Source organism: Delphinapterus leucas, chromosome 17, assembly GCF_059928025.1.
Source record: "Delphinapterus leucas isolate spDelLeu-1000000601 "Yukka" chromosome 17, BTC_Dleu_Yukka2, whole genome shotgun sequence".
Lineage (NCBI taxonomy): Eukaryota > Metazoa > Chordata > Mammalia > Artiodactyla > Monodontidae > Delphinapterus > Delphinapterus leucas.
Window position 1 is genome coordinate 15,055,007 of NC_143145.1, and position 23,173 is coordinate 15,078,179.

Below are 23,173 nucleotides of genomic sequence, written 5' to 3' on the forward strand. Positions count from 1 at the left end.
TGATGTTGATGGATTGGTACTATGATTCTTTAATTAAAAAAGAAGTCTTCACGACATGTTTTCCTTTGATCCCCACTCCTCGATGATGGCAGAATTTCGACGTTATGATGGCTGTTAAGATTGGACAGATAATGTTTCGCTTCTCGACACCCCGCTCACCCTCCTGGCTCTGTCCCCTCAGGTGATTTTGGACTTGAAAGGTTCTGATTATACTTGGTCGTACCAGACTCCACCCTCTTCCCCCAGCACCACCATGTCCCGCAAATCAAGCGTCTGCAGGTAAGTGAGGCCGGGCTGGGCCACTGCTTTAGGGACACAGCATTTTTCTTTATGCTAATGTGAGCATTAGAGTCAGTCTTGAGCGCTAAAATGGCTCATCTGAAATAGGAAATGGTGATCAGGTGAAAGGATCCCATCATGATTTTGGTCTCACTCTTTAGTCTCTGGATTAGTTTTGGGTCATAAGGAAAATCCCATCAGGTCTTAGACCAGTGGCCACAGCTCTCTCACTCAATGTACGTTGTACGGATTTTCCCATCTTACGAATTCGCATTGGATCTTCCTGTTTAGCAGAGTAAGAAGCACATGGGCTAAAAAAAAGGGCGAACAGAGGTTGATTCTTGTGCAGACTCATCTTGCTGTCGCCAGAACAAGTGAAGGCAGTAACAGTGGCTCGTGCCCTCATTTGCCCCCCAATTTTGGTCTCAGGGCTTCATAAAGTAGATAGAATTCTTGATCTGTTAACCACTCCCACCACTCCCATCACTGCCCTGTGAAGCACTAGCGCTACCTAGTGACTCACAGTGAGAATCCATTGGAATAGTTCTGCCATTGGCAACGCTGTTTCCTGGCAGTTTTCTGTTGAGCACCATTCTTGGCTTGCTGACCGCCAAGTTTATTCTCTTCCCGTGAGGGTGGAAACATCCTCGTGCATCATTCCTTTCTTGGTACACTTCACCTGCTAATCATTTTCTTTGACTTTTCAAAGCCAAATGAATTTCCACTTCCTGTGAATTAGCATTGAGAGTAAAGAGCAGGATGGATCTGCCGAATCTGTGTCTGGTAATATCTCTCTACACATGTGTGTGTGTGTTTCATTTCATATTTGAGCTTGTGCAGTGTACACGGAGCAGGAAGTTCAGACTTAAGATGCTTATCCTGACGTTCAGCAACCTGAAGATGTTGGTTTCTTGTCATCCTTTGTGCGATGTATGTGTGTTCGTGTGTATGACACATCTACTTAAGTTTTTTACTGAGGACGTTTTTTGTTTGGTAACCAAGAAAACTTTATCTCGATTAGTGTAAAACAAAGCTGCATGAGTATCTTTTCTTTCTACAGTTTTAGTTTCAAGAGAAAATCATGTCACATGGACACCACCAGTTCTGAGCTTGCTGCAATGGAATTGCAATGAGCTTTGTTGTCAGTCTCCAAGTGCCCTCCTCTGGCTGACTGGGGGAAAAGCAAAAAATCATAATTATCCCTGGCAAATGTCCCCAGTGATTTCCCTCCAGCACACTGCCCTATATCTGTTGGAACAAGTAATTCTGGTATAGAACAGTCACGCAGCCCTAGACTACCTTATTAGCTGTCCGAGTTTGCAAAATTTGACAAGAATCTCTTGCGGGTTTAGGAGCAGAAACCACAAACATCCTAATCCCAGGCTGGGTTGTTTATATCACGCCTTCTGGTGCTTCTACAGCTGCTCTTGTATGTCATCTCTGCTTGTTTGGACCACAAGACTTTGTCCAGTTTTCTGGGTTTTGTAATCTGAGTGATTAGACAAGAGTGTAGGGCCTGTCTCTTACGACTGGAAATGGAACGCAGACAGAACACCAGAGGGCATGTGTCATTTTCTGAAATCCTGTTTACTGTTCCATCCTGGAAGCAAACAGCTTAGATTGATGACCTTTAGTCCCTGAAAGCTGCCTGCCTCTTGCCTGGTGTTCTGTTTGCCGGGCCCACAGATATTTTAACAGAGAAACACCTGTGTTCAGGGTCAAGCCATTCATTAAAGCACCAACTTTGTAAATAAAATGTAAAACACATGGACACAAAGAGAGTCGATTTGCTGATATTCTGTACGGGGGACTCCTTGAGGGGTCTCTGGGTGCCGAGTGATGGTTGGCCGGGTTGACTTTGGTCTCCTGGACCCAGATGGTCCATCGAAAGGAGATGCTTGGGTGTTCCAGCCGGGTCATGCTGAAGCCTTAGCGGTTTGGCTTCAGGGTCATAGTTGTTGCGAGCAGATGAGATGAGCCCTTTTCGTGCCGCGGACATCGGGTCCCCTGGCTTTGGTGGCAGGTGACAGAGCAGAGCTTTAGAATCACAGGCCTCCATCCTAAGGACGCCTCGTTGTGCCGTCGGAGAACTGAGTCTCTGTGGCTGGTGTTCCCCGCCCCCCCTTGCTCACAGGAAAACACTTTTGTTTACTAGCTTAATGATTGGGTGTTTAGAAAACATGGCTCGCCGTTTGCACTGCTTCTTGGGGCCGGGGGCTGATTGCATGATGTCGTTCTCCCCTGTCGTCCCATGTCGTCTGTCCCCCTTCCCCCGCTGCCCCCGCAGCAGCCTGAACAGTGTCAACAGCAGCGACTCGCGGTCCAGCGGTTCCCACGGCTCCCACTCGCACTCGCCCAGCTCCCACTACCGCTACCGCGGCTCCAGCCTGGCCCAGCAGGCGCCTGTGAGGCTGTCCAGCGTGTCCTCCCATGACTCAGGGTTCATCTCCCAGGACGCCTTCCAGTCCAAGTCGCCATCCCCCATGCCGCCGGAGGCCCCCAACCAGGTAAGGGTCCTTGGCTCCTGGAGCAGCCACAGCACCTGGGGTCTGGACCACCCTCAGTGGCTGGAACCAGAGAGGGACCTGGGCTTGGACAGACCCCTGTCTTCTGACGGGAAACCTCTGGTTTAATTTCTCATCTCTAGAGGAGCTGCTCTCCTAAAGGGAGAGATACCGTAAGTGGGGGGTTGAAGCTTACGATCATTATGCCGGTGATGGTTGAGTCACTGCATTGATTTGGGGAGTTTTCACATGTACACAGACTCAAAGACGTTTGGCCACTCCCTGGCATCCCTGTAAGTGCCCGGCTTAGCGTGATGTAGTAATTAATGGGCATTTGCCAATGGGGGTGGAGATTCTGTCACTGAACAGTGCCTTGGAGACCTGCCCTGGCACTCTCAGCTTCGTTTTATCAATTTGTGTTGAGAATGAGAAAGCATCTTCAGAGCCCATGCAGGTAGTTCTGTTGGCACCTTGCTCCTGGGAGAAGGGGAGGTGTTGAGTCTCTGACCACAGTTGGGTTAGATGGCGCTAGGCGCCCAGCCCAATGGGTCCAGCCAGAGCAGAAGGCAGGATCTGGGCATTGGAACACCCTTCACCTGCTCCTCTCTGTCCTTTTTGTGCCAGTGGGTTGGCCTCTAGGTTAATAAGCAGCACGACCTGACCTATAGACACTGGGAAACATGAACCTCCAGGGTGCCTCTCAGCACCATCTGCTGGGGAGCATGGTGGCTCCGAGCCCATCGTGTACATTTTGAGGCTGACCACAGCCTTTGGTTCAAGATCCTTGGGATTCAGAAGGTCACGTGCTTGTCTTGTTCATCCAGGTATCCAATTTGCCTGACAGTCACCAAATATCTCCTGTGTGCCAGGCACCATCCTAGGAGCTTCTGCCGGTGTTAACTGTGTAGTCCTGCCAACAGCCACGCAGAGTGTTGCTACCCCTGTTTTGTGTGGAAATGGAGGCTCAGAGATGTAACGCCATTTGCCTGAGTTGCACAGTTATGTGACCTGCAGGTTGAGGATCTGGAACCAGGGTTTCTGGCAACTGGTCCAGCACCCTTTCTGCACCGCCCTGGCCATAAGGTGCCCCTGGCAGAGTGCTCCGGGGAGCACTCTATGTAGAAGAAGCATCTGAGGTGTTTTGGGAGCCTAGGTCACTTGCCTGACATGGCTGACATTGGTGAACCCAGAGCTGCTCAGCCCGGTGCTCCTTTTGGCATTTTACAGCCGTCCCCGGGGACTGTGGCCTCTCTCTGTCTTCCTGGGGTCGACACTCAATTTCGAATGGAAACGCTTGGAGCCAGGAGCTGCAGCTTTAAGTCCTGATGTGCTTGGGGTGCTTTGGCTCAGTCTCTGAGGGGTCACCACCTGTCCCCTGTCCGTCCCCACTATGTGTGGCGCTAAACAGCACCTGCATGTCTTGCAAGCAGAGTGAGCGTGGTCAGAGGGGGAGCAGGGATTTGCAGTTCTAATGTGCAGCGTCATTCTGTGTGTGTTTTTAACAACTGACACATTAACAAAGTATTGTGCACTGACACTGCTTTCTAAAAAAAAGAAGCTGTGTGTTCCAGCCTTGCTGTGCGTGTGTGGATCAGGCTGAATGAAGCGGGCTTTCTGTCTCCAGTAGTGTCGAGGGAAGCGGAAGGCAGCTTGTTGGGATTTACTGAAATCTGAAAGCCGGTACCCAAGATATGCTTGACTAGCAACTCCAGGGCAGTTTTAATAAACTCAGGGATACTGCAAAATTTAATTGAGAATTCTATTTTTTAAAAAAGGCATTACAGCTGCTTCTAAGGCAGAGGGGAAATTTAAGGAAATTGTACACATCACACAGGCCAGAGGGTACAATCTCCTGGAGGAAGTAGTGTTACCTTAATTTGGGTGGGAGGAAGGAAGCAAACGTCCGAAAGGGGGCGATCCCTCAGGTACACTGATGCAAATGGATGCCACGTGGCAGGATGTGTTCAGAATTCTCCCGTTTTCCTCCACTCTGCTCTTTTCAAATTGTGCCATGTGTGCCCAGGAGTCATGGACCACGTGTGCAGCTAGGCTCCTGCCTAGAACCATTCACTCCATCAAGGCAAGGAGTTCTTCAGGAAAAAAATGAGTAGAAGTCAAAACAAAATACGAACCTGCAGTCCTGGGGTGATTTACTGGTTCTTTTTTCAAATTGAACATATTTGAGTTACAGGAACCAAAATAAATAGTCCTGGTAAATTACAGTGATAACTGATTTTTATTTATAGTTGATTAAGCTCTATTTACAGAGGTACACACACACAAGATCTCCTTTGATCTTCATCTGATAGATATTATTAATCCCTATTCTAAAGATGAAAAAAAAATTGAGGTTTAGAGAGATTAAGTCCATGGTTCCTTGACCTGGGACGTGGCAGAAAAAAGACTTCAATCTGAACCTTCAGACTTCAGATCCTGGATGGCTAACCAGACACCAAGCTGGGGAAGTGGCCAGAAACTCCACCACGGGGCCTGGCCTTGCTTGGGCTCCTCGGAGCTGCATGCATTGTGGAATGCCTTTTCAGTTCCTTGCTCTTGCAGGATGGGAGGCTAAGGATCTGTCCTTTTGTAGGAACCTTTCTTTGGCGGGTGAAAGGGGTGGACAGAAACACAGATCTGGCCTCCTTGCCAGTGAATACAGGGACACTTCCAGGGAAATAGTAGAGAAGGCACAGACTTCCTTATACAAATGGGATGAGATTGCAGTTAACAGTGAAGAAAACTTAAAGCAGATACCTGGGTGGGCCCAAAGCACTATCCTGGGGGACCCAGTTACATGGAAGAGATGGTCATTGTCACTCATCCATTCAGTACTTTTAAACACCTGCCACATGCCAGGACAGGACCAGAACGTCGCGATGTAGTGGTGAGCTAACAGGCAGTCTCTGCCTCTGCCGAAGGTTAGGAGCTGGGAGCGGTTTCCCTGGCCGACACCGGGAGACTGGCAGGGACTGGATGGTTAATAAAATCAGGCTGAAGAGATGTTTTCGCAAGCCAGACCTCCTTTCCGTGATGTCCCAGAGCTCGCCAGGATGCTTCATCTCTCCCTATGCGGCCACTGGAAACATTGCCCTAACCGCTGGGATTCACTGCCTCAAACCTCAGAATCACTCCCCAGGCAGAGAGACCTAAAATCATGTCTTGTGAAGATGCAGCTTCATAGCTGGAAGCCACCCACATCCAGAGGTTGCATGGGACGAAGGAAGAGTGTCCAGGAATTAGAGCCATTCTAGGCAGACATGGAGCAAAAACCCAAGTTGGGGGTCAGTCCTCTTGCAATAACGCCCGGACACCTGAGAGATGTAAAAGTCATGGCATCCCTTGGGCCCTGGGCCTATGGCACAGGAAGAAAGGCCCTAGAGAACGCAGGGAGTCCAGCGCCTTGACCACACTCCCTTGAGCCAGGCACACACACAGATGGCGGGGTTCTGGGGGCCTTGCAGTCCGGCAGGTCTGGGGCTCGCTGGGTCTCATGCTTCCTTTCCAGGGCTTGGAGGCCTCTGTGTTGGTGCAGCTTCAGGGGAAAAAATAACCCTAACCCTCTGCTTCTCTCATCTTTCCCTCTTCTGTATGCATGTCTGTCTCTCCGTGCGTGCCCTTCTCCCCTACTGCCCCCCCCCATCTTTTTATTTTTTATGACCGTCCTTTTTTGGTGGTGTGTGGCCCCTCCCCGGCTGCAGAACTCGTCCAGCTCGGCCTCCTCTGAAGCCTCGGAAACCTGCCAGTCCGTGAGCGAGTGCAGCTCGCCTACCTCAGTCAGCTCAGGCTCCACCATGGGCGCCTGGGCATCCACAGAGAAGGTGACCAGCTGGGGTCCCAGCCTCTCCCCCATCCCCTGCCAGCTGCTCCCCGCACAGCCGCAGGAACCTAGAAACTCAAAATCTCCACCAAGCGTGGCCCCTCTTGGGCCAGAGGGAGGGACAGGACTGAGGGCTTTTTCCAGAATGGGTGCCTGGCCCTGAGCAGTGACTCTGCGGTCGTCCAGAGGGAGAGGAAGGGGTATGGGGAACTCGCAGGTGTGAAGGCTTCTTCCCAGGACATGGATGGTCATCCGTCTTCCCCCCTTCCCTTCCCCTTCGCCCCACCCACCATGGCCTCCTCTTCACCGTGCCCTTGGATGTGACACTTCACTGCGTCAGAGGCTGTGTGCTTTCCTGCCTTTTAGTTGCCATCACCCCACCCTACACCCTGATTTGGAATCTGCTGAACAGTGATGATTTTGGAAACCTGGAATGAACAGCTTTCAGTTGACGCTTTTGAATTTTAAAATTTGCACAATGAGATGAGCGAATCACCGTCACTGTGAAATTATTAGTGAAATAATCGAAAACCATTGAGAGCACCACACATTAGGGACACGGATCATTTCCAAACTATTCTAAAATGTAGATAAAATATTTCCCCAACTGAATACTTGGTGTCAAATATGCAGGCATTGTTCGCACCGTAGCTAGCGCTTTTCTCTCGCATCCTGGACCATCCATGAGTGGCAGAGCCCTGATGTTTGTTTTATTTGCAAATATTCAGATCTCCCCCGTCTCTTGAATGTCAATGCCATCTTGTATCTCCACACTCATCCTCTTATATTAATTTTTTTCCCTTTTTTCCTCCCTTTTTTTGTTTGTTTCCAGTTGTCTAACGGGTTTTCTCACTATAGTTTATCAAGCGAGCCCCACGTGGGGCCCGTAGGGGCGAGCCTTTCCCCTCATTGCCTGCCCGCCTCCCGCCTGCTCCCTCGGGCCACCTCTGTCCACCTTCCAGACTACGCTCATTATTACACCATTGGGCCCGGCATGTTCCCGTCATCTCAGATCCCTAGCTGGAAGGTTTGTGTCTCTCCGCCCTCCTCTTGCCCTCTCCCCCGTCCCTCATTGCCTCTGTGCTCACCCCACTGCTGCCCCACGATTCTCACCCCACCCCACCCCACCCCTTTCCTCTCACACTCTGCCTTCTTCCCCATAACACCTCCTCCCTAAGTAAATTCCCACTGGGGAGAACCGGAAAGCAGCAGGCAGCGCTGAGACGGGTATGTCCACACGGAGCTGAGATTGGAGGAGCTCCCTTTAGGAGACACCAGTTAACCCCTGTTAGACCCCAGTAGACCCAGATGCGGCATTGCAGGGAAGTCGCTCCCAAGTTGTAAGTCCAAGCTCTGCCCTCCTGGGGGTTTCCTGAGGGTGTCACTGTTATCAGGGAGGGACTCTCCTCCTCGGCCATGTTCCCCAGACTGTTCCCTTGAACCCTTACTGGGCCATGGTAACAGAACCATGCCCCAAAATATGGTTTGGCTTACTATGTTTTATCTTAAAAGTACCTGCAGACTTTATTTTTAGTCTTAAAACATGTTTGCTTTAATATAAAAACTTAAAGTTTTTATATTATTTCCTATCAAGTCTGATTGATGCCAGGATATTCTACCTTTATTTGGAGAGGAGGTCCCTAACTTGAATAGTAGGCCCCTAGGCGACCCGCCATCTCTAGCAGGCCTTGACTGCCTCCCTCACAAGTGGTGTGGACCCCTCAGAATCTTTCTTCTGGCCCAGGGGCCTTCCCTTCCTCTGTGAGGACCTCAGAGAGCACATCCTGAAGCGCCCTTTGGGGTGGTTTCCCGGAAGTGAGGTTCAGCCTCAGGGAGAGTGGCTGAAGTCCCTTTAGCGCTCCCTGGTGGCCACTCCAGGCGAGTGAGGTCATTTGAGCTGCTAGGCCCCAGCGGGGGGCCCCAGACATGGGAAGGGAGGGCCTGGTCCCTGGGGATGTGCTCTCCACTGGCCGGTGCTTTCAGACACCGTAGGCAGTTGGTCAGTTGTTTGATGGCTGTAACTAAGAGTCTCCCTCAGGCTACCTGCCCCGTTGTTGCGGGTTTTCAGTCTTTGGGCGGATGTGAGGAAAGGGCAGGTACCCAGGGGACCCCCAGAGGATTTTCTGCTCCCTTCTTCTAGTGCCGGGTGAGGGCAGAGGAGGGGCTGCTGGCCTGTCCCAGCCTGAGCTTCCCCCGAGGGGACCAGCTACCTTCTGTGGGCGGGCAGCTGTCTGGAGGCTTCTGTGGCCTCCTAGTGGAGGCAGAGGCCCTGGCACCTGACCACACTTGTTCCACTTAGGACTGGGCCAAGCCAGGACCTTACGATCAGCCTCTGGTGAACACCCTTCAGCGCCGCAAAGACAAGCGAGAGCCAGACCCCAGCGGTGGAGGCTCCGTCGCAGTGGGAGGCACGCCCACCGCTGCCGAGGAGGCTCAGAGGCCGCGGAGCATGACCGTGTCGGCCGCCGCCAGGGTGACGCTCTTGTTCTCTACAGCTGGCTGGGCCCCTCGAGACCTGGCGGGGGCCACGTGCTGGCCAGCAACTGGAGGGATCCGAGCCCCTTTCCCCTACTCCCTGCTACAGCGTTTAGAAGGCCCCCAGGGAAGGTCTTGTATGGAAATTAGACTCTAGAACTTTCTAGAGCCTGGGTAGGGTCCAAGCAAGTTGGCGGCCCCCTGGCCCCACAGACAGTGGCGGTCACGGGAGCAGAATAGGAGTCCTGTTGAGGCCCCCACTGGACGAGGAGTGCAGAAAGGCTCTGGGGGTATCAGACAGGGGACTCGCGGCCCCGGTGGCTCATCTGTCTCTCTCCTCCCACCTGCAGCCTGGAGAGGAGATGGAGGCTTGTGAGGAACTGGCCCTGGCCCTGTCTCGGGGCCTCCAGCTTGACACCCAGAGGAGCAGCCGGGACTCGCTTCAGTGCTCCAGCGGCTACAGCACCCAGACCACCACCCCCTGCTGCTCTGAGGACACCATCCCCTCCCAAGGTAGGAGAGCCTGAGCTTTCCAGCCGGGCTTCCTGAGCAGTGCCAGGTGAGGAAGGGGGCCCTCCCCGCTGGGAGGAGGCAGACGTGCGGGAGTCCGTCCAGCCACAGTAGAGCATCTTGGAATGCTCTGGAGGGCTCGTCTGTAGTTGTCGGGTCACTGCCATGCAGCAAAGTGGCCAGATTTCACAACTTGATTTCTCACCATCAGGGTTACAGGGATGTCCCAATTTGAAGGCAGACAGATGCTGTTAATGATAACATCATTTGTGTTTAGCACTTTGTACCAAGCACCTTATTTTCCCATTAATTCTTCACAATCGTTTATGTCATAAGTCTGTTTATCCCCATTTTACATACATGGAGACTGAGGCCCAAGTTCACACAATAAGCAGCAGAGCTGGAGTTTGAGTCGAAGGTCTGTCAGAGTCTGAAGCCCAAACTCCAGCCAAATTCTCTATGAACTTGCCTCCCTCACCGCCCTCCCCAGCACACACACACAAGCCAGCAAGATGGCAGGCCAGCCGCCAGGAAAGATCTATGAGAGCTGACCAAGCCTGTCGGCAGTCCTTCAGTCCAAGTCTCTAGGACAGTGGGTCTCGGTGGAGGGCCACTTTGCTGCCCAGGGGACATTTGGCAACGGCTAGAGACATTTTTAATGGTCACAACTGGAGGGCGTGCCGCTGGCATCTGGTAGATGGCCAGGGACGCTGCTGACCACCCCCTCATACAGCACACAGCTCCACCCCACCACACAGAACTTACCCGAATGTCAGAGCGCTGCTCTTCAGAAACGAGCTCTATGATGTTCAGTCTGTATGCTTCCCCCTCCCACGTGACCCCATTTTTGGAGAGAAAGTGAGCACCCCTCACTGATGGAACCTGTCTCTGCCTTGTTTTCGGAGACTCATTACCAGTAGCTCCATTGCTTTTCTAGCCCTCGCCTAACGAGTTGATCATGAGGGAGGTAGTAAGGTCTGTGATGGTCCTTGTGGGGTTTGTCTCTCATGTCAAATTCTGGGCTGGAGGGCTTGTAGAGGTTATTTCCTCTTGCCACCCCCTTTATTCCTCCCAGAGGTGCTCAGAGGTAGCCTCGCTGCGGCCTGGCGGTTTTGCATTCTTCACCGCTCAGCGGTGTTTGAGTGCGGGCCTGCTGTGTCCAGCGCTGCTCTTGGTGCTGAGCGTTCCCTTGGTGAACGAAACGACGGTCCCTGTCAGGGAGTTCTTAGATGGTGAGGGCTGCTAAGCCTGGCCCGGAAACCCCGGAAGGCTTGGGATGAGATTGCGGGTGAAGTACTTGGCCTCTGGGGCCCTTTGTCCTCCCAACACAAAAGAATCAAAGAGCACAGCCACTGCCTCGGCGATTAGATTTCTAATCGGATCCTATGATCAGTTTCAGATTACGATTATTTCTCTGTAAGTGGTGACCAGGAGGCAGATCAGCAGGAGTTTGACAAATCCTCCACCATTCCGAGAAACAGCGACATCAGCCAGTCCTACCGACGGATGTTCCAAGCGAAGCGCCCAGCCTCAACTGCTGGCCTCCCCACCACCCTCGGACCTGCTATGGTCACCCCAGGGGTTGCAACCATCCGACGGACCCCTTCCACCAAGCCTTCTGTCCGCCGGGGGACCATAGGAGCTGGTCCCATCCCCATCAAAACACCTGTGATCCCTGTCAAGACCCCCACCGTCCCAGACCTCCCTGGGGTGTTGTCAGCCCCTCCAGATGGGCCCGAGGAGCGGGGTGAGCACAGCCCCGAGTCGCCGTCCATGGGTGAGGGCCCCCAGGGTGGCACCAGCATGCCCTCCTCAATGTGGAGCGGCCAAGCCTCCGTCAACCCTCCTCTTCCAGGCCCGAAGCCGAGCATCCCCGAGGAGCACAGACAAGCAATTCCAGAAAGCGAGGCCGAAGACCAGGAAAGGGATCCCCCAAGTGCCACTGCCTCCCCAGGCCAGATTCCAGAGAGTGACCCTGCAGACCTGAGCCCAAGGGATGCCCCGCAAGGAGAAGACATGCTGAACGCCATCCGCAGGGGCGTGAAACTGAAGAAGACCACGACAAACGACCGCTCAGCCCCGCGCTTCACTTAGGCTCTCTTAGGCTCACAAGAAATGCTGCCAGTGGGGAACGAACTGTCTAATTAATAGACCTAGTTTGTCTTGATCCATTCCAATCTGTAATCAAACAAAAGATTTTGTAGGCAACTCAGAACACAGCTCTTTTGAAAGTACTCGACACCTTTAGATAAGAATTAAAAGCAACGTATGTAACTGACATAACCTTGATCTTTTAATTTGTAAATATTGAGTTTTCTTTCTGCACATTTTAATTTTAAGTTTCCCTTTTGATTTTTCTGAAGGTGCCAAATTCCATTTTTTACAAGTCTTTGTAAAATTTTAAATGCATAATAAGGGGGGGAGGTCGGGCAGGGGAACCACGAAGTAGTAATTTCAGAAAAAAGGATAACTATACTTAGCTTTTTTTTTTCTTTTCTTTCCTGCAAGCTTTTGTAGATGCACTGTAGTAGTCTGGCTTAGACACAAATTCAAGTTATTGTAATGTACAAACAAACAAAATGGGTAAGGGGTAAAAATCCTTCTTCAAGTATACTACCTTCGGAATGAGGAAAGCGGGAGTCAGCTCATGCGCAACATTAGGAGTGAGGGAACTCTGGAAATGGTAGAGGCTGTGTTGGGACTGGGGGGAGGGGCGCGGGAGGGGCACACTGTCAACACAGCCGATCCTGTTACATTTAAGAGTAGCCTCGTAGGTTGAATTTCTAGTAGCTTCATGGTAAATGCATCCGAATAAGCCACACTGGGTTGCAGTGTTTGTTTCTGCAGGGTGTTTAAGGACTTCCTTTCTCCCATGATCGCTCCTGACTGCACACAGCACCCACCTCCAGTCCCGTGCATGCTGCCGCCACCGGGTAGACATAGAACCCCCCCACTTCAGTTACTTGTCTGTTAGTTATACCCACTTTCACTGAATCCAAACACATCCAGAAGGGTAAGGCGGTTTTAAAAATGTGAAAACAAACATTTAAAAATGTTTAATAGCAGGGAATCTTAGAGATAGCAAATGCCTTTTACTTAACCGTGCCTAGCAGGCTGGGCGCGTTGAAAAGCCCAAATATTTTGGAAAAACTGGAGCGGATTTAACAAGGGTAACCAGCTTGGAGTCTGGCAACTTGCCAATGTGTTTACCAGTCTGGGGGCTTGTTTTTCTTATCTTCTTTTAAATAATGGCAGTTAATTGGCTTCACACTAAACATCGAAGAGAGGAGGATTTATTTCTGTCACTGGGAATCTGACCACCATACTGTCCCTTTTTTTTTGTATTCTAGGCAGTGTTTTTTGGAATGGATTTCTGTCTTTTCTAAGTGAAAGTTAAATTTGTTATAATGCCCATCCCCTAAAGCCAGCAGAGATGTGTAGATTTAAAGGGACCACGTTTGAGGAATGCAATGGTGTTTTAAAAAGCCAGCCCCTTCGGGTCAGTTGAAAGTGCTCGTTTGGGACCGAACCTCTCAAGGAATAGGAGCCTGGCGGGTCCTGCAGATCTCTGTTGGCTCCACTCTTCAATTACATAATCTTCTGCTTTAATACGTAACTGCACTGGATGTGAAAGAAACGTACCTGTATAGTCAGTGTTCTCTATGTTAACATTTAACACTGCTGTGATTGCTCAAAAACGTTTTACGTTACGGCTTTCAAGCAAAGGCATGATTATTAGAAACTGTTTAAACTTTTTTCTTTGAAAAACAAGCTCCATTTACAGAATATAAGCAACAGTAGTGCCTGTGGTTTAGCCCACCAATCCTGATGACTAAAAGTAGCTGATGCATTGTGCATATGATGCTTGAGATGGTTTTTGCAAAAGCAGAAATCACTGCAAGGTAATTACGATAGATAAAAGTGATATTTTAGACCTTTCAAATAAATGGATGTAACTGTACCTTGGTACAGCTTTTCACTTGTTTAGTTTTTAAACGTTAGTATAATCTGAATAAATTTAATATAAAATGTTGCCAAATTCAATGTAGAAAGAATGTGACAAAACGCCTTGGGTAGTTCTGTTTGTGTTTTTGCATATTGTAAAAGCAGTGTCACAGCTAAAAATAAAGAAATCATTTCTAAAGGTAAATTATTGTGGTTTAGTTGCTAGTTTGTACTGAGAGTTGACCTCTCCCTGTGCAGTTTTTTGTTCTAAACTTGTATAAATAACAATTGTGTAACGTGTCTCCCTTTTACCTTGTATCAGTTGCTTCAGCCTACATTATAAATAAAGAACCACTAGAAAAAAAAAAGCCCTGCATTTCAAGTCTTATTAAAATTCAGGTGGAGGTCTTAGTGAAGTGTTAGAAAATGGACTGAGACCCAGATTGAGCTTAGTTAGAAAGCTGACAACATCATTTTTGTGCATTTTAAGAACACTAGTTGCCTGAACAGTGAGTTACCAAGAACTAAAACTAGCTGGGCTTGGTTGAGCTTTAAAAATGGCTTTACCCTTAAAAAAAGAAACTTCAAACATTTAGAGTTCTGCTACCCTTACCTTTGTGTCTACAGACAATCCAAGCTACGGTAGAGGGAGCAAAGCTGGAAAACTGCCTCCAAAATAAGTGTCACCAAAGTGTCATCCACATTGGATGCCATCAAACTCCACTCCTGAGAACCCCATGAACTCCATGCTTATTTGCTGAATGCGTGCTTCTTAGAGTAGTCCTTTAATCAGAGCTAAAATTCCATTAGTGGAATCTAGAAAACAGAAAAGGTATCTCATGTCCTCAGTATTGGCGTGACTCTTCTTGGCTTCTTATGCCCTCCAGTCACCATAGCTAGTTTAAGCCTTCAACTCAAGTTTGTTCAACTAAATCTTCAGAGTAAACCTTGTATCTGGTTCTGCTGCAGTTTTCCCTCGATTTCATGTGTTATCAGTATGACTTAATGGGGAAGAACAGAATACATCTGACTACGTTTCAGGTACTTTTCTTTATATGCACAACTGCTAAGAAAACGACAGTGGCCCAGTCACCTGGCATCACGTTACTCTTCAGAAGAACACGTCAGCCATACCATATGGAGTTATTTTATTAGGGCGAGTGTATGTCCTGTAACTTATTTCACTTGCGAGCGGGACTGGTGAGGCATCTTCCTCTCTTTCTCTACATGGGCTGCTCCCGGGGCCTGGTCACAACATGCCACCACAGTGGGGGCAAATCACCTTCCTTTCGGGCTGGGGGCAAAGCTTCAGTTCTGGGACCACCAAGCGGGGTTTCCTCCTGCAGCTGCTTAACCTAGAAGGGGGGGTAAGGAAGGAACAATTAGAAAAGGAGTTGAACTGACTGTCCAATCTCTCTGCTACAGGGAAGTGTCGGCATTGTTTCTACTGTGTCACATGACACACCCTGATCCTCACTACTGTAAAGTGTTGTTTGTATATACCTGCATTATCTTTTTTTTTTTTAATGTAGTGTCCTTCCTTGTCTCTTGTAACATTCTTTATTTTAAAGTCTATTTTATCTGATATGAGTATTGCTACTCCAGCTTACTTTTGATTTCCATTTGCATGGAATATCTTTTCCCATCCCTTCACTTTCAGTCTGTATGTGTCCCTAGGTCTGAAGTGGATCTCCTGTAGACAGCATATATGTGGGTCTTGTTTTTGTATCCATTCAGCAAGCCTGTGTCTTTTGGTTGGAGCATTTAATCCATTCACGTTTAAGGTAATTATCAATATGTATGTTCCTATGACCATTTTCTTAATTGTTTGGGGTTTGTTTTTGTAGATCCTTTTCTTCTCTTAGAGAAGTTCCTTTAGCATGTGTTGTAGAGCTGGTTTGGTGGTGCTGAAGTCTCTTAGCTTTTGTTTGTCTGTAAAGCTTTTGATTTCTCCATCGAATCTGAATGAGAGCCTTGCCGGGCAGAGTAATCTTGGTTGTAGGTTTTTCCCTTTCATCACTTTAAGTATATCATGCCACTCCCTTCTGGCTTGTAGAGTTTCTGCTGAGAAATCAGCTGTTAACCTTATGGGAGTTCCCTTGCATGTTATTTTTCGTTTTTCCCTTGCTGCTTTCAATAATTTTTCTTTGTCTTTAATTTTTGCCAATTTGATTACTATGTGTCTTGGCGTGTTTCTCCTTGTGTTTATCCTGTATGGGACTCGCTGTACTTCCTGGACTTGGGTGGCTATTTCCTTTCCCATGTTACGGAAGTTTTCGACTATAATCTCTTCAAATATTTTCTCTGGTCCCTTCTCTCTCTCTTCTCCTTCTGGGACCCCTATAATGCGAATGTTGTTGCATTTAATGTTGTCCCAGAGGTCTCTTAGGCTGTCTTCATTTCTTTTCATTCTTTTTTCTTTCTTCTGTTCCACAGCACTGAATCCCACCATTTTGTCTTCCAGGTCCCTTATCCGTTCTTCTGCCTCAGTTATTCTGCTACTGATTCCTTCTAGTGCAGTTTTCATTTCAGTTATTGTATTGTTCATCTCTGTTTGTTCTTTAATTCTTCTAGGTCATTGTTAAACATTTCTTGCATCTTCTCGATCTTTGCCTCCATTGTTTTTCCAAGGTCCTGGATCATCTTCACTATCATTATTCTGAATTCTTTTTCTGGAAGGTTGCCTATCTCCACTTCATTTAGTTGTTTTTCTGGGGTTTTATCTTGTTCCTTCATCTGGTACAGAGCCCTCTGCCTTTTCATCTTGTCATCTTTCTGTAAATGTGGTTTTTGTTCCACAGGCTGCAGGACTGTAGTTCTTCTTGCTTCTACTCTCTGCCCTCCGGTGGATGAGGCTATCTTTAGAGGCTTGATGGGAGGGACTCTATAACTGCATTATCTTTATGCCCACATTTTAACTCGGACACAAAAGCTGTTCTCCTTAAATGTTTTCCCATTCTTAAAACAGCAATGCTGAGAACAAACCCTCCTACCCCACCTCTTACTCATTAAGCAAAACCCTGACAATTACCATTCCAATTCCCCCTTGTTATGGTTCCCCCACCTCTTTCCCCCCCAAAATGTTTATTTTTGTGTCTCAGCTAAGAGGTCTCCAAAAGCACTATTAAGAAGCTTCAATTTGAATACATTAGGGATGTTAATTTAAAAGCCCCCCAAATAGCAATAAGGACAAGAAATAACATGAAATCACAGGTACAAGTGTGCTCAGTTCTGCCCCCACTGCCCAGCTACCCCTTTTCCAGCGATCTCCGAGACCATCACTGTCCTAATAGAGGAGGAGACCTAAGACACCCACTTTCCAGATCCATGATTTTTTGAAGCTCCCTCCAAAAAAACCAACTCTGGATTGTGGCTAATCTGAGCCTCAAGCACATGTGCTGTTTAATGATGTCAAAGAGACGGAACTGGTAAAGAAGGAATGTTTTGGGGAGAAGTGGTTATCACAGTGACCAACTGCAGGATGAATCTGCTGCTCTCCATGAATCAATATGCCTTGAGTTCCCAAATGCTGACATACTTCTTAGAAAACACTGCCCTCCTTGGTCACAAAATCATGAATCTAAGTAACCCACTATCCAACCAGTGTCCCCTTCCAGCTCATTTGCTTAAATGCCCCCTGAAAATAATTCTTGAAACTCACAGATGCTGCCAGTTCACAGGTCCTCACACCCAACTTGCCCTTCTTTCTGCATCAGCCTCCCTGTCTACTTCCCTCCTTTATCCAGCTAGATTCCATCACGACAATCACTCCCTCTCAAATAAGTTCCTCGTCACTCTTGACAGTGGACAACCACACCGTCTACCTTCAAACCTGCAACCATACAGCTCAGTATTGCTAAAAAGAAAAAAAAATACTGGAACAAACTGGTGTCACAACATGTTAATTATTCCCAACTTCACATGGGCCTTCACCACCACGTGGCAATCTTACTACTATTCTCCAGCAAGCTCATCCTCTGCCCAGGATTATCACACCTTTTCCACATTCTCCAAACATGCTTTGCCCACTTCCTGGCTTTTCCTGACTTCACTTAAAAAAGAGAAGCCATCACATCGAAGTCTGTCATTTCCCCATCATCAAAACTTCTAACCCAAATGTATTTATACACATCTTTTGTCCAATTAGAATGGAGGAAGAATCCCTTCTCCTTCCAAAGGCCCCCACACATGCTTGGGATCCCACCCCTCTTCTCAAAAACTTTCCTTCTATACCTATTCCACCTCTCTTCAGCACTACCAATTTCTCCCTCACCCCAGATCTAATCAGCATATACGCATCATTTATCTTAAAAGAAAGTAATCCCCCGGCCTCCAGTTACTGCCCCATTTCTTCATTCTCCTCAGGAAATCTTCTCAAGAGTCATCACTCCCTCCTGTTTACTCTTCCTCACCTTCTGATCAGTCTTCGTGTGATAGAAATGGCTCTAATCAAGGTCACTAATGCCCTTCCTGTAGCCAAAACCTTTGGATGTTATTTCTAGTACTCACTCTATTCCATCAAATCAAAGATGACTTGGCCCCAGCCATTCTTGTTTATTTTTTTTTTTTTGGCCATGTGGCACAGCATGTGGGATCTTAGTTCCCCCACCAGGGATCGAACCCATGTCCCCTGCAGTGGAAGTGCAGAGTCTTAACCACTGGGCTGCCAGGGAAGTCCCCCGGCCATTCCTGAAGCCATTCTCTTGGATCTAAGGATCTCAAACATTTCTGTGGCTTTCCCTCCACTTCCTTTACGGGGGAGAGGGCACCCAGAAGAGACCCTCATTCTGTGGCTTTTAAAACAACTGATAACTCCCACATTTCTATTTTGAGCTCAAATCTCTCCTCTGAGTTGAGTTCCAGATTCGTACATCCAAAGTCACCCTCTGACACCCGCACCTGATGTCTCACAGGATTCTCAAATTTAACATTCGTAAATTTAACATTTAAAACTGAACACTTGATTGTCCCTTTGATATCTGTTTTTTCCCCTCTTCCCTATCTCAATAAACACCACAACCATCCTCCAGATGTTGAAGATTAAAACCTGGAAATCATTCTTGATTCTTCCCTGTCCTTCACTACCCACCACCCCCACCCCCCATCCAATCCCTCTTCACACCCCTGCAGACAATATCCTGAATTTACTTCCTTCCATATCCACTGCATCCACCCTAGTGCTAGTTGCCATAATCTTTGGACTAATCTACTGCAATAACCCCAAACTGGTCTCGCCAATTCTCCACTTGCCCTATCCAATATATTTTTCACACTACAGCAAGATTGACTTTTTTAAAATATAAATCAGACATCATGAGTGGAAAAATACCCAAGGTGCTGGTGGAGAAGGTTAAGGGACTGTAGGGTAGAGCAAGGTCAGGCAGAGGACTATGGAGGGGAAGGAGGGAAGAAGCAAAATCAGAGAACAAAAAGCCCAAAGACCAGGGAACACATTTTAACCTATTTCTAAGATGGCTGTAAACGTTACATTTAACACACTTGAAAGAGAATGTATATCTGAGAGGCAAGGGTCCAGAGTAACTGTCGGAGCTGGAATCTGGACCTCTGCACGTGGGGAACCAAACCTCAGCTCCTTCCAGGTGTTGACCATGTGGGCCAAACTACATGGTAAAACACAGGCAAGACTCACCTCTCGCTCCCAGCTTTCTCTCCGCAGTTTCTTCCACTGCTCTCTCTTGGCAAAGTAATCAGGATACATTGCCTTCTCGGAAGGATGCCAGTTATCTAAGCACCACTCGGGAACCTGTCAGGAGAGGAAATCACGGCGTCATTCCACAGTACACATTTACATGTCAAGGGTAGGGCCTGCTCAAGAGACAGAAGACAAAAATCAAGGTGCATTTTTATAACCATTCGAAGTATCAGACTGTTTCTGACACTAAGCAAAACAGCAGAGGACCGAGAAAAAGGAGAATGCCTTAGAGTGAAACAGCCTAGGGATGAAAAACAGCAAGGTCAGTCCAAAGAGAACTGGCATCATTCCTCCCCTACCTGAGTTCTCTAAAGATCCAACGTGGCTGTATGTTATTTGGAAATATCACTTAGAATACTAAGCACCAATTGAAATTGGTTAACTTTAAGGTCCAAAAATGAGTTATTTACCAATTCCTTTAGCACTTTGCTTTGCCGGAAAGTTTACTGCAACACCTTGGCACTGAATTGGGAAAGAAAAGTCGTGATGGCATCTGGGAGAGAGAAAACTGACACTGAAAAAAAAAAAAGTGTAACTGTCAGGAAAGAAATGTCCTAGCTGCCCCTAAAAGGGCAAGTGGTTTCCAAGGCTGAGGTTCGGGATTTGAGACACCGCTGGTCCTCACCTACCTTGTAGCACTCGTATCTCTCATAGGAGGTACCCCCAGGAGACTCAGGGAAGATGTATGGCTGAGGATGCTGACAGTGCCAGAACTCTTCCTCTGCCTCCCTCAGCAGCTGGGTGGCCTTCACCATGTCCTTTTCATTCTTATGTTCATCAAACCGAGCTCTCATCAAACAAGCAAAGTACCGGTACTTGTCCCTTAAACCAAAATGATTTTGGAGATTAGAAATGGTATCTACTCAATCAGGCAGTATTTCTGTCTGACAAGAGGCAGTACTTCCACTAACACCTTTCAGGTGAGTAGCATGACTTCCCAGCCCCTCCCTGGACCCTGTCAATGGAGCAGCCGCATCATTACGACGGCTTCCCTGGCAGACCCCAAACACCAGCAACAAAAAGCTACTGTATTACTGATAAATACAACCTAACCCCTTTCCCCTGTCTCCTCTATCGCCTCTGTAGGATCATTCAACATTCATTCAATGACAACTTACTGCATTTCCTCCTACCTTGTGCTAGGCACTGTGCTAAATTCTGGAGACACAAAGATGTAGAAGGCACGTATTACTGATACATGGTGCAAAGAGTGTTGCTCAAATCAGACAGACCTGGGTTTCAACTCTGACTCTGACACTAGCTGCCTGACCTTAGGCAAGTTTCGGTCAGGTTCTAGAAGAAACCATGGGCAGAGATCATTTACGGGGCTTTAAAATTTTTTTTTTATTTTTTATTGTAGTTGATTTACAATGTTGTGTTAGTTTCTGGTGTACAGCAAAGTGATTTCGTTATACATACATATATATACTTTTCCATTATAGTTTATCACAAGATATTAAATATAGTTCCCTGTGCTATACAGCAGGACCCTGTTGTTTAGTTTATATACAGTAGTCTGTATCTACTAATCCCAAACTCCTAATTAATCCCTCCCCCCAATTTCCCCTTTGGTAACCACAAATTTTTCTTTGTCTGTGAGTCTGTTTCTGTTTTGTAATTAAGTTCATTTGTACCTTATTTTAGATTCCACATATATGTGATATTTATCTTTCCATTTGACTTACTTCACTTAATATATAATCTCTAGGTCCATCCATGTTGCTGCAAGTGGCATTATTTCATTCTTTTTTATGGCTCAGTAGTAATGGGGCTTTGATAATCCAGGCCACAGATGACAAGGGCTTGAAGCAGGCAACAGTGATGGATGGTGACAAGAGAAAAACATTTAGACTACAAAGTTACAGGAGTAGGCTATGGAGTCAGATAGCTTAAGACTGTTTCAGCTCTGCAGTTCCTAGCTGTGTAACCTAGGGTAAATTATTTAAAGTCTTTAGGCCATGGGTTCCTCCTCCATAAAAGAGTTAATAACAGTACCTATACCTTAGGGTTGTCCTAAAGATTGAATAAGCTAAAACATATCAGCACACTTCAGACAGTGCTTGGTACATCCTTGGTGCCCAACGTAAGCTACGAATATTATTACACTGGGGAGAGAATATACAAAAATCAGTGTCCAACAGCAGACAAGTATGTATGTTGTTGGCAGAGGGGTAAGTAGGGAGTACTTGAAAATAATGCTAAGACTTAAAGCTGAGTGACTGTATTACTAGTAATGCCATTAGCTGAGGCAGGGAATTTGGGAAGAGAATCAAAATGAGGTAGTGAAAAGAAAAATACATTCAGTTTTAGAGAACTGTAGGTAATCTAGCAAACAGCTGGAAATACAGCTCTACAGACAAGTGAGCACAGGTGGTAACTCAAGTCCCAGCGTTAGATGAGGCTGCCCAAAGTATACACAGCAATGACCAAGGGCCTAGGATGGACCCACACAGAACAAATAGCGCTATGAGGACAAATGGAAGGAAAAAATTCAGGCAAGTACTGAGAAAAGATGTCAGTGAGATTTAAAGAAATGACGAGTCAGTGTTATCACAGTAACTACTTTTATCCTTTCCTCCAAGATAATGTTAATATTCTCAGATGTAGTTCAGCAATACCTGAATGCCTGATGGCTTGACTTCCTTCATCTTTATGAAAGATTCTCTATGTTATCTGTTTGTTTATATGTCCATCTTCCTCATTAATCCATAAATTGCTACAGCTGAGAAAGAAGCCTTATTAACTTCTGTCAGCCACCACAGAACCTGAATTGCAAATTTTCAGATGAATAAAAGAATTAGGGAAGTAACTAACCCTACAGCCTTGAACCTGGCCATCTTCCTGCCTAGCAAAGAGAAGTAGGTCAATGACTTTACAATAATCCCAAATATACAATCTGGGCTTCCAGGATCCTCTCCACAACTCTTCCAGACGTACTCAGTTTCCCATTGTTTAGAGGTTTTTCTCAGAAGCCCTTCTCCTGACACTAGGTTTTAGGATTCTGCTAAGGGCATGGAGGCCTGGCATTCATACATCTTGGGTTGTCACCCCACCATGCATTGCATCTAGATCACGAAAACCTATATGTTTTAAGACTGTGTTCTAAGACTAGTCCCAGATGGACAGAGGGAGGAAAGAAGAAGAGAATTATGTGGGAGGTAAAGAATTCGGTGGGATGTGACGCTAATGAAAAGGACTGAATGAAGCTAAAAAGAGAAAAGCTGATGGGAGGGGTGATGATGATGTTTTGGAGTTAAGACACCTGAGTTGTAATCCTGGCTCGGCCACTTACCAGCTGCTGGGCCTTGAGCAAGTCAGTCTCTTGCCTCTTATTTTCTCATCTATAAAATAAGGCTAAATAACCCCTAACACCCAGAGTTGTGAGAACTAAAGAAAATAACGCATTTATTATTACTGCCAGTACCAGGAACGAGAAAGTCACGAAGGAAGCTATTATTTAGTGAGCGCTGGAGGTATGACCATTTCCATGTTTGGCACTTCCTTTCTCTTAATCGTCATGCAACCCTCTGCGCTGGGTCCCGCGTCCGTTTTCCTGATTAGAAAACTGAGGCCCGGGCCAGATAAACAAGTCTTCAAAGTGTCCCAGATGTGGGCGACGAAACCTGCATTCGAACCCGGGTCTAGGGGAGGGCTCCGCGGGGCAAGGGGCCGCCTTCCCACCCCGTCCCAGAAGTCCTTGAGCCGCTCGGTCCCCAGAGCCTCTCAGCCTCTGTGGCGGCCCCCGGGGTCACCTCCCCGCGCCCTGGGTCCCCCTCGCCCACCTGTGGATGCACCACGACTCCAGGTGGCGCAGCGCCCGCTTATAAAGCCGCAGCACCTTCTGCTGGTGGGTCAGGTAAGCAGCCGGCACCGAGAGCGCCATGACTGCTATTTCACCTTCAGCGGCCGCGGAGTACGCCGGGAAACCGG

The 23,173-nt window shown here is 47.6% G+C and overlaps 2 protein-coding genes across 9 annotated transcripts in view; one reads left to right on the forward strand and one right to left on the reverse strand.

The window, feature by feature from the left end:
- Positions 1–13,735, forward strand: part of MTSS1 (MTSS I-BAR domain containing 1) — a 162,863-nt gene extending 149,128 nt beyond the window's left edge. For 3 of the 8 annotated variants that reach the window (XM_089898733.1, XM_089898737.1, XM_089898738.1), the window contains 7 exons: positions 182–279; positions 2,567–2,786; positions 6,482–6,601; positions 7,433–7,627; positions 8,900–9,073; positions 9,426–9,588; positions 10,979–13,735. In XM_089898733.1, the coding sequence (XP_089754859.1) occupies positions 182–279; positions 2,567–2,786; positions 6,482–6,601; positions 7,433–7,627; positions 8,900–9,073; positions 9,426–9,588; positions 10,979–11,679 (1,671 nt within the window). In that variant the 3' untranslated portion in view covers positions 11,680–13,735. The remainder of the gene's footprint in view (positions 1–181; positions 280–2,566; positions 2,787–6,481; positions 6,602–7,432; positions 7,628–8,899; positions 9,074–9,425; positions 9,589–10,978) is intronic. The other 5 variants (XM_089898734.1, XM_030764151.2, XM_022553977.3 and 2 more) reach the window with 5 other exon arrangements.
- Positions 13,736–14,565: 830 nt separating this feature from the next.
- Positions 14,566–23,172, reverse strand: NDUFB9 (NADH:ubiquinone oxidoreductase subunit B9). The gene is made up of 4 exons (XM_022553981.3): positions 23,026–23,172; positions 19,873–20,065; positions 19,181–19,294; positions 14,566–14,885 (listed from the first exon to the last, which is right to left on the reverse strand). Exons 1-4 carry the CDS (start codon positions 23,124–23,126, stop codon positions 14,754–14,756), a joined length of 540 nt encoding a protein of 179 aa, XP_022409689.1. The 5' UTR covers positions 23,127–23,172; the 3' UTR covers positions 14,566–14,753.
- Between the last annotated feature and the right edge of the window lies 1 nt (position 23,173).

Excerpts from the sequence above, each read along its gene's own strand:
- NDUFB9 (XM_022553981.3), bottom strand. The coding sequence starts at position 23,126 with ATGGCGCTCTCGGTGCCGGCTGCTTACCTGACCCACCAGCAGAAGGTG. Across the intron at positions 20,066-23,025 it reads GAGTCGTGGTGCATCCACAG|GGACAAGTACCGGTACTTTG; the intron begins GTGGGCGAGGGG and ends TTTTGGTTTAAG. Across the intron at positions 19,295-19,872 it reads AGAGATACGAGTGCTACAAG|GTTCCCGAGTGGTGCTTAGA; the intron begins GTAGGTGAGGAC and ends CTCTCCTGACAG.